The sequence below is a fragment of the Hippoglossus hippoglossus genome, chromosome 11 (assembly GCF_009819705.1).
Source record: "Hippoglossus hippoglossus isolate fHipHip1 chromosome 11, fHipHip1.pri, whole genome shotgun sequence".
In the NCBI taxonomy this organism is placed as follows: domain Eukaryota; kingdom Metazoa; phylum Chordata; class Actinopteri; order Pleuronectiformes; family Pleuronectidae; genus Hippoglossus; species Hippoglossus hippoglossus.
In genome coordinates, this window is record NC_047161.1 from 2,837,643 (window position 1) to 2,850,297 (window position 12,655).

General features: G+C 44.8%; 3 protein-coding genes and 1 long non-coding RNA gene across 10 annotated transcripts in view; 1 reads left to right on the top strand and 3 right to left on the bottom strand.

Moving 5' to 3' along the window:
* The window catches only part of macf1a (microtubule actin crosslinking factor 1a), a 183,517-nt gene extending 180,213 nt beyond the window's left edge, over positions 1-3,304 (bottom strand). For all 7 annotated transcript variants that reach the window (XM_034600785.1, XM_034600784.1, XM_034600788.1 and 4 more), the window contains exon 1: positions 3,184-3,304. The gene's annotated coding sequence lies outside the window, so the exon portion shown is untranslated. The remainder of the gene's footprint in view (positions 1-3,183) is intronic.
* Positions 1-12,655, top strand: part of LOC117770959 (tapasin-like) — a 1,175,540-nt gene that overhangs the window by 826,380 nt on the left and 336,505 nt on the right. The gene's annotated exons all lie outside the window — the stretch shown is intronic.
* Positions 4,561-12,649, bottom strand: LOC117771026. Its single transcript, XR_004615488.1, has 3 exons — positions 12,179-12,649; positions 9,416-9,418; positions 4,561-4,613 (listed from the first exon to the last, which is right to left on the bottom strand). It is a non-coding gene; the product is annotated as an uncharacterized LOC117771026 (long non-coding RNA).
* Positions 6,845-9,240, bottom strand: ndufs5 (NADH:ubiquinone oxidoreductase subunit S5). Its single transcript, XM_034600999.1, has 3 exons — positions 9,116-9,240; positions 7,720-7,939; positions 6,845-7,041 (listed from the first exon to the last, which is right to left on the bottom strand). Exons 2-3 carry the CDS (start codon positions 7,933-7,935, stop codon positions 6,937-6,939), a joined length of 321 nt encoding a protein of 106 aa, XP_034456890.1. The 5' UTR covers positions 7,936-7,939; positions 9,116-9,240; the 3' UTR covers positions 6,845-6,936.

Genomic DNA, 12,655 nt, shown 5'->3' on the forward strand with positions numbered 1-12,655 from the left:
TGATGTGCGTCTGAATGTGTAACATGACACAAAGGAGAGGGGAAAGTGCAGGACTGACATCCAACTCGAAGCAGGAGACGTTGTAGAGGAAGCAGTGTGAAACCAATCCAAGCAACAGATTGAAGAGAGAAAGGAGGGCGACAGGAAAAGAGATCAAACAGACGTGTGCAGAGAAACGGTCATGGAAGAGGTCATGGAAGTCCTCGTGTCGCTCCGGAGCAGCGATCCGGCGCTTTAACAGAAACTGATGAGAGAGATTCACTGAGACTCGACACACAGCGGCGTGAGAAACACGCCTGATCCACACGCGTGATTCACAACACGCAGCCAGAGTAGAGTCATCCGGGGGTGGCTTGTAACTGAGTACATTTACTTTGTTACTGTACTTAAGTACACATTTCATGTATCTGAAGATTTATTTTCAGGTACTTTTCACTTTTACTCCGTATATGAGCAAATATCTGTCCTTTATATTCCACTACATGTTTACACCGCAGCGTGTTACATGTCTTTATTGTTCTTTAATGTATAATCAATGATGAGAAGGGAATTGGTCGATTGATCCAATCAGAGACGGCAGGTAACTTTAGAGCCGCCGCCGCTACACACACTCGACAAGTACTAAGTATATTTACAAGCAAGTACAGACTTTAAGTAAGTTAATGTGGTACTTTTACTTTTACTTGAGTACATTCGTGTCTATATATTTGTACTTTTATGTTCCTCCACCACCTGAGTCATCTGCACACATGACATACATGTCCTGTGTTTGAAGCACTAGTTATTTACACTAGTTAGTGAAGATGAAGCAGAGGAAGAGGAGGAATGAGAAAAACCTCCTCTTAAATCACACACGCACACACACACACACACACACACACACACACGCACACACGCACGCACGCACGCACGCACACACACACACACACACACACACACACACAGAGAAAAGCATGTCTATAAACACACTTTGAGGGAAACTGGTCGTCTTTGCCAACAATACGACTCAGCATGACTGGACTGAAGAGTTAATTGAGGCGAGAGGAAAAAGAGCAACACTTGTGAGAGAGAGAGAGAGAGAGAGAGAGAGAGAGAGAGAGAGAGAGAGAGAGAGACTGAAAAAGAAAGAGAGGTGTGTGCACAGGTTCAAAGTCTTAGATCAGACAGATGGAAAGTAAAAGAGGAGCAAACAGCCCGAAGAAGATGAAGTCACCGTGTCTGCAACTGTTTTACTGGAGTAACGTGCTCATGTGTCATCACACAGCAATCTTACACACACACATACAACCACACACAGACACACAGACACACACAATGCTCCGGAACATCACTGTCAACATCATAAAGAAAACAAAAAGTGCAATAAGTGTAATCAAGTGCCTGAGTTAAAATTATTTAAATCTAATATAAAAATAAACATAATAGTCGGTGAAGCTTATTTTGACTGTGTAGGTTCAGAGGGAGTTTCCAGTCCTGTGAGAAGAAGCTGTTGCAAACTTCTGTTTTTTAAGGGGCAATATGAGAAAGTATAGTTTTGGACTTAACTCCGTGATGAACATTGTTCACTGACAAACTAATCAATGAATCGGGAATAATCACTAATGGAGACAATCACGAGTTGCAGCCAAAAGATCCACTCTCGTTATCTGTGGAGGATTTTAGAGAGAAAAACTGAAATCGCCTATAATTCAAAGGGTCATGAAACTATCTCAGATCAGCCGGGTCACACAGAGTGCACTCGGGTCATGTTGGTGTTTTTACAGCTCAATAAAACACCAGTGGTAGTAAGTGGGTGTGACAGAGAGGATTGAATGACATGTAAATGAATTATTAACATGTTATTTGTGTCTGATTGGATCGGAGCTGCAGAGTATAGAAGCTGAGGCTCTGACATAAGGCTGGAGGGAGAAGTGTGCGTCTGACCATCTGCTACAGAGCGGCAGGAGGGGAGCCCTGAGTCCTGAGTCCTGAGTCCTGAGTCCTGAACCCTGAGCCCTGAACCCTGAGTCCTGAGTCCTGAGTCCTGAGTCCTGAGCCCTGAGTACTGAACCCTGAGTCCTGAGCCCTGAGTCCTGAGTCCTGAGTCCTGAACCCTGAGTCCTGAGCCCTGATTCTCTCTTTCTCTGTGGCTGCACCTCGAACAACATCACGGCGGTTTTCCAGACAGAGACAGACAGAGACAGACAGAGACAGACAGAGACAGACAGAGGCAGCCTGCAGTGATGGAGCCCCTGGGATCCATAAAGCTGCAGCAGGTGGAGGTAGAGATGGAGGCTGAGCGGACGGAGCGTCTCTGGGTGTAGTAATTGACCGTGGTGGGATTGCACGGATCAATAATGGTGCACGTTAAAAAAAGACTTATAACTGCAGCTGGTGCTTTGATGTCACCAGCTCTGCAGGCCTTTCTCTCTCTGCGTGGATGTGCAGAGGGGGAATGTGTTTGCATGAATGGACATCAGACCACCGCTCTCTCCGTGCACACATGCAGGCACTGAGTGCATGTGAGTGTGTGTGAGTGTGTGTGTGTGTGTGTGTGTGTGTGTGTGTGTGTGTGTGTGTGTGTGTGTGTGTGTGTCTGTGTGTGTCTGTGCATGCAGGAGCAGACATGGGAGGGAAGCACCAGGGCTCTTTGTCCAGCTCGCCGCCCCTGACCGTCTGGATATAACACCAACTAATTACATTTATCCATGTGTGGCTGTTGAGGGAAAACGCTGCTGCTGCTGCTGCTGAGTGGCACATTAGTGGGGAGCCACCTTCTCACGACCCACAATCCCTCTGTCCACCCCCCCCCCCCCCCCCCCCCCACCACCCCACCACCACCAACCACCACCACCACCACCACCACCCCCCCAGCACAGGACTCAGGAGCAGTGGTGAATACAAATAGGGTTTTTTTCCCCTCCACATTATGACCATGCGAGGCTGCTGCTTCACATGCATGTCAGTGAGCTGCAGGATCAACATGTTCGTGTCTGAAGCACCGACACGCGATCCAGTTCCGGACCGTGTCGGTGTCAGTGTGCACGGTTTGGATTCCACGTCACACGTCGTGAAATTCACCAGCAAACAGGTTTTAAAGCGGGCGAGTCTAACTCGTTACACTGTGACCGGGGGATCGACACATGCCACGGGGCGCTGTTCAGAGGCACAGACGCCGGGATCGGGAGCTCCGGAGCCGCTTACCTTCACCGGGCAGCAGCGGTCCTGGAGTCCGAGCGGAGTGCGAGCGAGGCCGGGGGGGGGGGGATGCTGCTGCCGCTCCTCCTCCTCCTCCTCCTGCTGGATGGATGGATGGATGAAGAGAAGGATGGATGGATGGATGGATCTCCCCTCCACCGATCGGGGGTTTTGTGTTCGCACGCTGCCTCCGACTCACAAGCCGAGGGATGAGGCGAGCAGCAGGCAACGTGATCCTGAATGGTAATGGCTGTTCTCCTCCTCTTCCTCCTCCTCCTCCTCTTCCTCCTCCTCCAACCCCCCAGCAGCCCTCCTCCTCCCCCCCCCCCCCTCTCTCTCCCTCCCTCTCTCTCTCTCTCTTTTCACGGCTCCATGTCCATTGACTGTGTTAAGTGTCGCGGAAATTCAGATTTCGGTTGTTCTCCTGCGTCATCGGTGGATCAGCAGCTCCGACCGACGAGCAAACACACACACACACACACACATAGAGGCGGACACACAAACACACACACACACACACACTGGTTGAGTTTGGGAGGAGAGAGAGAGAGAGAGAGGGCGTTCACACACACACACACACACACACACACACACTGTGGGATATTTGCAGCCACGTCATATTTCTGGATTACGCAGAGGAAGCAGCGCTGGATGAGATTCTGAGTTTATTGCATCACATCACATGCGATACGAGTAATCTAGTTTTTTCATAATCCTGCACGCACACACACACACACACACACACACACAACCTTATACTTCTACTTTAGTGAGGACACAAGTGGTATATCACTGTCCCTATGGCCTCTTTATCTAACCCCTAACCCCTAACTCCTAACCCCTAACCCCTAACCCCTAAACCCAATCCTAACTCTAACTCTAACCCTAAAACCAAAATCAAACAGCCAATTGAAAGCCGGTCCTCCCTTTCCCCAAAATTCAACTTATTTGTGTACAGAGTCAAATCACAGCATTCATTATCTCGAGGCAAACACACACAGACACACTATTCTGCACAGCTGTCCTTGTTCGGACTTTGCATTGACTCCCATGGTCGCCTATTACACACACACACACACACACAAGTGGAATACAGCTGCTGAGATGGAGGATGTGTTTGTGTGTGTGAGTTGTGTGCCCCCCCCTGCTTTGTCTTAAATGTTTATATTAACAAAATAAATGAATACTTCAGCAGGTTGTGGAACAGCTGTTGCTCGTCCACAGAAACTATGACCAGGTTCACCTCAGCTGGAACGTTTAACCTCTTTCAGCTCATTGTTTTGGTTTCACAGTATCTTCATTGTTTCCGTTCACTCTCAGTGATCAACAGTTTATAGACTCACTTCTCTGCACCAAACCAGACACACACAGACACAGACACAGACACACACACACACACACACACACACACACACACACACACACACACACACACACTCTGTGACACAAACCAAACCACAGATATAAAACCAGAGATCTGAAGAAGCAGGTGAATGATCATGTTGCAGCACATTTACTGGATGTAAAAAGACACATAAATTAAAGTATCGACTCTAAATGCTGTTTAAACTTTCTTGTAGAAAATATATGATGAATTCTTTAAGCTATAAACTTTAACACTATGTAATATATATATATATACTGTATATATGTAAAGAAATTATCTAAACTTATTATGGACTGTAATGTTTAGAGTTTTCTTGTCGAGACAAAATATCTGTGTGACAAAGGGACAGTCAAATATTGACATGTGTAAACTAATAAAATATTATATTATGAGCTAATACAAGGCTCAACAGTGTTTTATTGAATTACTTGCACATTATTACACTTTTTTGTTCAGGGATATAAAAAAGAAGGTACTGTATATATTCAATATTTCAGCAGAAAGTTGCACATACAGTGTTCTGGTATTTTCATTTGATTAAATTTGTCGTCACCACTGAGGCCTTGTGTAGTTTTTATTTGACGTCTCATGAATAAAAGGTTTAAAACGATTAAAACACGAGAGACGATAATCACTCAGATCTTTGTTCTTATGACTGTGACACTGGTCATTGTAAAATAAACTGGTCTTAGTTTTAACACACTGGGTCAGATGAGTATCACTGGTAATGCTGTGTGTGTGTTGGGGGAGGAGGAGGAGGAGGAAGAGGAGGAAGAGGAGGTGATGTTGTCGCTGCCTCTGTTGCAGGATAATCCAGATTCTCATCCTCCGGATAATCTGCTGCTGCTTTAATCAAACAGCAGCTAATGGAGCGAGCGGCCACACGAGCTGACGATCAACAAAGGTTCACTTCCGTCACTGCTCAGTCGTCCAGTCTCAGTTATTTATTGACCAGTGGAGAATCGATTGGTCTTCGAGGGCAAACTGGGCTGAAAGCGAAGTTCCAGGTAACAGAATCTAATGTACACAACTGAACCTTTGGGAGAATGTGAGTCACGGATCTGCTGCACAATTGTCTGTAATTCTCAGTTTAATGAGGCCAAAGAGGACAAAGAGGACAAAGAGCCAGACCGAGTCGTTCTTCATGGAAAAACTTCTCCATGTGTCACTGTGTGTTGGATACACACAGACGACCCGTGGAGTTTAATGGATCTGATTTTAAGACGTGACGATGAAGTGAATACACAGTTTAGACTGTCGTGAGGCCGTCTGACTGCTGGAGGCCACTTCCACACCAGTCGAGTGTTTGAAGAAAGAGTCAAACATCCCTCACACTGAGTTCGTCCTGACGTGAACTAGACGAGAACTGCTCCTCTGAGATCTGAGGTGAAAACCCAGAGGACGGTCGAGTGACAGAAAAATTAGTAAATGCATAACTTTAACCAGTTTTCAGCTTCTAACTCAGATTTCTAACAAACTTGTTTCTATTACTAATGTGTAAAACACTTTAAGGGGAAGTATCCAGTAGAAAGAGGAGAAATATTTGCTTGTGAAACCAGGAAATAAAGAACAGTCAGTTTTGGTGACTTGTTGAAGTGTGTGTTGTCTTGGCTCCACCTGGTGGTGACTCGTGGAGCCTCTAAATCCCATCAGCCTGATTTAAACGCTGGTAATTGAATCAGGAACGTCTAAGAGCATCCATTCATGTCCGCGCCTCATCGCGGAGTGGACAGGTCGTCCCCCGGGAGCGTTTACTCGCTAAACTGCTGCACGATTTACTGAAATCAGGTCAGCGGGTTAGGAGAATGGAGCGTAGCTTAACTTCCATTCAGAGCAGAGGCACAGATGAACACGGTGCCGGCTGATAATAAATCCGTCCACACAGGTCATAAAACCTGCTGCAGGGAGGTGATCAACATATTATTAAATAAAACCTACACGTTTGCTTAGGGTCAGAAGCATTAACGTCTCTTTTATTATGCAAACGAGAGAGGGTGTTTGAATTTATTGCCTCAATAATCAAACTGAAAATTAACAACAGCTGAAACCAGCAGGTCACAAAGAAACACTCTTTGGATAAAGAAAAAAAAGGACTGAAAGATATTCGTACTGTACAGAAATTGACCAACTCCATATTAATGCCTCTGGATTTAGAATGAGATGTTCATAAAAGCTCCTGTAGGTGTAATGTGTCGGTGTCCCAACACTTTTGTCCGTATATCAGAACAATGCAGAAGAAGAGAATGTGACGGTGAAAGGAAAGACAAGAAGAAGAAGAGGAAAGGGGATGATAACATTTATTTGCAGAACAGGAAATAGTGACATCTGATTTTTCTATACACAAGAACAGAGCTGTGGCGCGTTACGCTCCCTCACAGCGACGGGCTGGCCTTGCCTGTGTGGCAGGGGGGTGGCGTGTAGGTGCCCTCCTTCACCATCTTGTCGCGCTGCTGACGGATCACATGCAGCCTCTGGTGCTGCCGGGGGGGAAGAGGAGGAAGAGGAGGAGAAGACGTCAGGGTTGGCAAGGAGAGGGAATTAGAACATAAGGGAAATTAAAGAGATGATTCTGCATCCAAATTATATTTTGCATGTGAGACACATTTCTACTCAGATAATCACGGAGGTAACACGGTCCCACACTACACGTGACCTTCCATTAGTTGGGGAATTCTTAGAGACTTTTTGCACAAAAAAAACACAAGAAGAGCTGAAGCTGAAATCTGTCCAAGCACCAAAACATAATAAAGAGCAAGTGGACAGTTTGAGCACACAGAGACAACCTAAAGCACAAGCAGGGGCTGTTTGAGTTTGACTTTTGAGTGTAAGCATTTACAAAATCTGACAGTGAAATCAGTAAGTCCTGCTCTCAAGGTGAAAGACTCACTTCACATCCTGTAGTTTCTTTACTTAATGGTTCATTTGATGGGTGGATTAGATGTGACATGAATAAAAAAGATAAAAGCTCAACAGTCTTAGTTTTACTGCGTTACAATCTGCACCCTGGTCTTTAGAAATAAACAAATATGATCAGTCTGGAGTCTGACTTGATGTTGATACAGGTGGGCCTCACATTTCTCAGCTTCATGTGTATTTAACAGGTGACAGGTAGGTTAAAAACATTTTGTGAAGGAAAGACTGAACGCAACACCCACTGTCTTCTGCCTGTGCATGCACTCATAGAAGTCCTCAAACTCCAGCTGGCACTCCTTCTTGGCGCGGGTCTGCCCGATGCCGTGGGCACATTGGATCCACTCCTTCTCGAAGGCGTGGCAGCGGGCCGCCCGTTTGTTGGGCTGCTCTCCGCTCTGCAGCAGCAGCCAGCGGTCGACGTTGATGCCGAGCCGCGACTGCACGTCCACGAACGGCATGATGCTGATGAGGGAGGGAGGGAGGAGGGAGGGGGCAGATTCAGAGAAGACAGACAAGGAGACACAGGTTAGTCTCTGTTGTTGTCGTAGGAGGGAAACCACAGATCTCTGTCCCTGAAAGCAGGACAATTCTCTGTGACTTGTAGAAACTAAAGGAACAAACTGTCTGTCAGGACGAGAGCTGGGAGAATAAAACAATATCAATAATTATCACAATATAAATGTCATCAATAGCAACATAACAAAGGCTCAATATATATTAATATAATGCTCATGAACAACATACAATTGTTCTACCTCAGATTAGTAACATGTTGTTCTGTTCTGGTGATTCTCTGCTCATGAAGAAGAGTCTTAAACCACAACCTTCACTCAGAAGCAGGAATTTGGTTTTAAAACCGAAATAAATAACATGACATTTATTATAATGATCATCGTCTTGATAAATATCATCCAGCCCTAATCAACAACTGTGTGTTGTGTTGTTTTCAAAGATGTGATTAACTCACCGGACTGATTTTTAAAAAAGTCTCAGAACTAATGAAAACAACTTTGAACTTTACTGCACACACAACACACACACGTGAAGAGTTTTTCACAATAAAACACAAATATACATAGAATGAGTATAGACAAAATAGTTTACACATTAAATTATCAGATATTAATAGATGTATTAAAACATAAAACATTGATTACGCCTGAATCTATAACATGAGACTCAAGGAAACAACAACAAACATTCCTGAGTCTGAGACTTTAGTGTTAAATCTCCACATCGACAGTTTATTAAAGTGTGAAACTGAACCGAACGACACGAAGAAGAAACATCTGCAGGAATCTACGTGTTTATGAGACTGTTTTCTCTGTTAGCAGCCAGCTAGCTAACTAGCTAACTAGCTATGTAGCTATATAATGACTTCACAATGTTCTATCCAAGCAGAACATTGGTCTATAGATAAATTAGTTCAACACATTTGTTCAGATTGACTCGTGATCATGTATAGTTTCCTCCTTGGACCCCGTCGACTCTCAATGACAGAGTTCATGCTAACGACGAGCCGCCCGGACTCGACACTGTTCACACCGCACGCGACAACAGCACGAGAATAAACAGAGCCCGCGATGTCCAGACAAACGTCACGTGCTGTTCAAATGTAGATGAATAAAAAAGCTTTACCTGGTTTTGTCGGTTTCTGCTTTAACCTTCCTGCGACACCACACGTTCTGCTTTACGACACAGAAGCGCCGCACGACTTCTTCTCCGAGTTTACGGCAGTGGGCAAACAACCCCTGAAGGCGCGTTACTGCCCCCTGCTGGACTGGAGGCTATAGTAATAAACACTCCTGACCTCCTGACCCCCCCCCCCCCCCCCCCTCCTGCTCTACTTGTGTATCACGTTGCCATGGAAACTCGCTCACTGATCGCTGCACTGGGGAGGAGACAGATCTGAGCTCTGAGCGCAGCCCCTCGAACAACTCGCTCTTTTTCAAAAAACCATAAGTCCTATCTGTGAAATAAAAAAAAACATGAGAAGGCCAAGACTTTGTCGAACACAGAGATGTATATATTTATCTGTTAAAGTTAAAAGCGAGTTAGAAAAGTGTGACTTTGTCCAGAGCATCAGCAACCGTTGTAGCAAAGATCAAACAGATCAAAGACATCAAAGCCACTTACAACCACACTTAACTGACTAAAGGCAGAAAAACTAACTCAGTGCGATCAGAGCCTCCGACAGAACAACTGCAACAACAGAGACTCGATAAGTCAGCAGCTGAGACTCAGAGAGTTGGAGAACATGGGGTTTGCGCGCAGGAACCTTGCTATTAAGGCCCGGATGAACAGCAGGGAGAGCAGGTGGGACGTTGAGAAGGAACGGATGCAGGCGGAGGTCGCGTCATTGGAGAGAGAATTGAAGAATGCCAAGGCGGTGCAGAGAGAAGTGTCGGAGTCCGTCCTGCTCCTGAGCGATCTCGCCAAAGAGCAGCAGGTTAGCATGCAGGAGATGCAAGACGAGTTGCTGGGGTACAAGATGAAGTATGAGGAGGTCACCTGGGAGAAATATGAACTAATGGTCAATTTTGAATGTGAAAATACCGAGCTGGTCAATCAGAATGATCAGCTCATGGAGACACTGAAGACCATGCAGACTCAAATCCTCCAGAGTGAGACTGACAGGGACGTTAGAGTCAACGGTCTGAAGAGTCTCCTCAGGAGCGAGCAGGCGGAGAAAGAGACCTGCCTTCAAAAAATCAAGGAGCTGGAAACTCAAGTCGAAGCCCTGGAGGAGCGGTGCCTCCACATGCAGGAGGACGTGCAGATGAATGTTGAGCTCATGGAGAAACTGGAGAGGAGGCCGACTCCGATCCTCCAGACTGGGACTGACTGGGACGTTAAAGTCAACGATCTGAAGAATCACCTCAGGAGTGAGCCAGTTGAAGACATGGAGGAGGAGTGGCTCTTTGTGCAGGAAGACTCAAACATCCCAGGTCAGAAGATGGAGGAGGACATCAAGCTCCTCGACGTGGAGAGTATTTAGCTCCAGGTAAATGACATCAGCTCAGTTTTATTTGAACAATAACCTGTTGGATTGTGAGTTTGGTTCAGATTTAGACTTTGAGAGTGAAAATATTGAAACACGTGTCCTCTCTGTCTTTTCAGAAACACAGCAGCTCTGCAATAAACCCTCCATGTTCAATCTGTGTTGAAACTGTGTCTCGTCAACTGTGTCGTCACTTTGGACGATGCAGTCTCTGGTGACGTGTGTTTATAGAATGAGGGTGAGGGTAGATAACGGAAACAGAACCCCCCCGAATAAGAAAATCTAAGGACAGACAAAGACAGAAATGTCTGGATTTACTTTTAAATTACATTACATGTCGTTTAGCTGATACTTTTATCCAATTGCATTCAACATGGGGCCATTCGGGGTCCAGCATCTTGTCCAAGGACACTGTGGCACGGGCTGGGATTCGAGCCGTCGACCTTCTGGTTGGAGGGAGAGAGAAACAGTGGTTCCCAGATGTTTTCAGGCAAATACAAATGCCCTCTTTTTAAAACGGTTTGTCTTCACTCTCTTCTCCCTCATCACTCTGCATCACTGCAATATTTCAAACATATTTAATTAATTATAACGTCTCTGATTCAAGTCAACTTTCTTTGGAAAAACTGCCATATTTCTTAAATGGTTTCAATGACAACACACTTAATAAAATTGTGTTTCTAAAAGACAACAAAAAAATGATGTTTCCCAGCGTAACAAGAACAACAACTCGTTTCTTTGGTGCAACGTCAGATTGTGTTTATTTTTTCCCCCTCGAAGGTCCACAAGTTGTCTTTCACAGTCCTGCTTGTACAACCCCGCACGAGGCGGAGCTTCGACAGTGACAGGAAATACACAAACAGAATAACCACACTTAAATACAGTATTGCTATCTATATACTCTAAAACCTTTTCAAATGAAGACAGGAACCAGTAACGCTCATTCAGACTCTTTCAGGAAGTTTTCGGTTTTCCGTCCGTAGTACATTTTCTTTGTGTTTTCTCACAGGCAGCCAGGAAACAAGTGATAAGTGCGGACCGAAAGAAGCACTGCTGAGTTACATAAGCAGCTAAATCCATAAAGCTACTCTGAGATGAACGAAAGGTTTCCAGGTGGAGTCCTCGTGGGTTGAAGGAGAACCTGCAGAACCTTTTTACACAGAAGCACAGAGGTGATACGAAGCTAAGAAGCAAGTCAGACTAGTGAGGATGACTAAGAAAAAGCTTATTGGCATCGACAATCAAAGTGTTTGGCTCCAAAACAAACAATCATCGACCGATAAAAGAAGATTAAGACAACATAACATCATAAAGGAAAAGCTAAAGATTATTATAGTCCTTGGATTATAAATGGGATAAAACATGGGATGTCCTTTAGGTTAAAAATAATGAATGATACATTTGACAAAGCGTTAAGTTTTCAACGTGGTTATAAAATGTTTTTGAGCCAAACTCTTCTTGAGTTACATCCGACATGAAAGGCCTTTTGGTAGCTGATTTATTTTAGTTGTACCACAAACGTTTTTTTTATGCAACTGAAGTAAACAAACTCATAGCAACAGATGACGAAGAGCAAAAAAGATAAATAAGATAAATTCAGATAAAGTGCACGAGTGCTCATTCAAAAACAAAGTGGGACAAACAGGTACATTCATCAGGAGTCCATTCATTCACACACACGCACACACGCACACGCACACGCACACGCACACAACATTCAAGTGGGTCAGAGTCTGTCCACACGTCGGAAACCCAAACTACTCCTCCTCTCCCTCCTCTGTGCAGAATAACGTGAGATTCGAGTGCAGCTTCTCTCTTTAAGTAAACTTTAACTTTCACCAGTGCAACAGAAACTCGCTGCCCTTTTTAAACTCTTTCACACAAGACACGGCTCATGCAGACTCATGCACACGGCAGATGATTCAATTTCAAGGGTCATCGGAATATAAATAGAAGAAAATGGGAAAATAAAGCCACAATAGTTGAGTAATAAGTCGACATTCACTCACACATTGTTATAAACATCCCCTCGTCTTCAGCTCACATCCTAACAACAGTCCGGCTCCCTCCGCTGTGCTTTGGTGACATTTCACCTCGTTTCACAATTTCTTTTTTTTTTTTGTTGTACTATTTCATGTGGAAAATTTGTACCTCTTGTTTTTTTCTTTTGTTTTTTT

What these genes read in the sequence shown, in the direction of transcription:
- ndufs5 (XM_034600999.1), bottom strand. Translation starts at nt 7,935, where the DNA reads ATGCCGTTCGTGGACGTGCAGTCGCGGCTCGGCATCAACGTCGACCGC. An exon ending in GCATGCACAGGCAGAAGACA is followed by an intron (nt 7,042 to 7,719) that starts GTGGGTGTTGCG and finishes CCCCCCCGGCAG; the next exon opens with CACCAGAGGCTGCATGTGAT.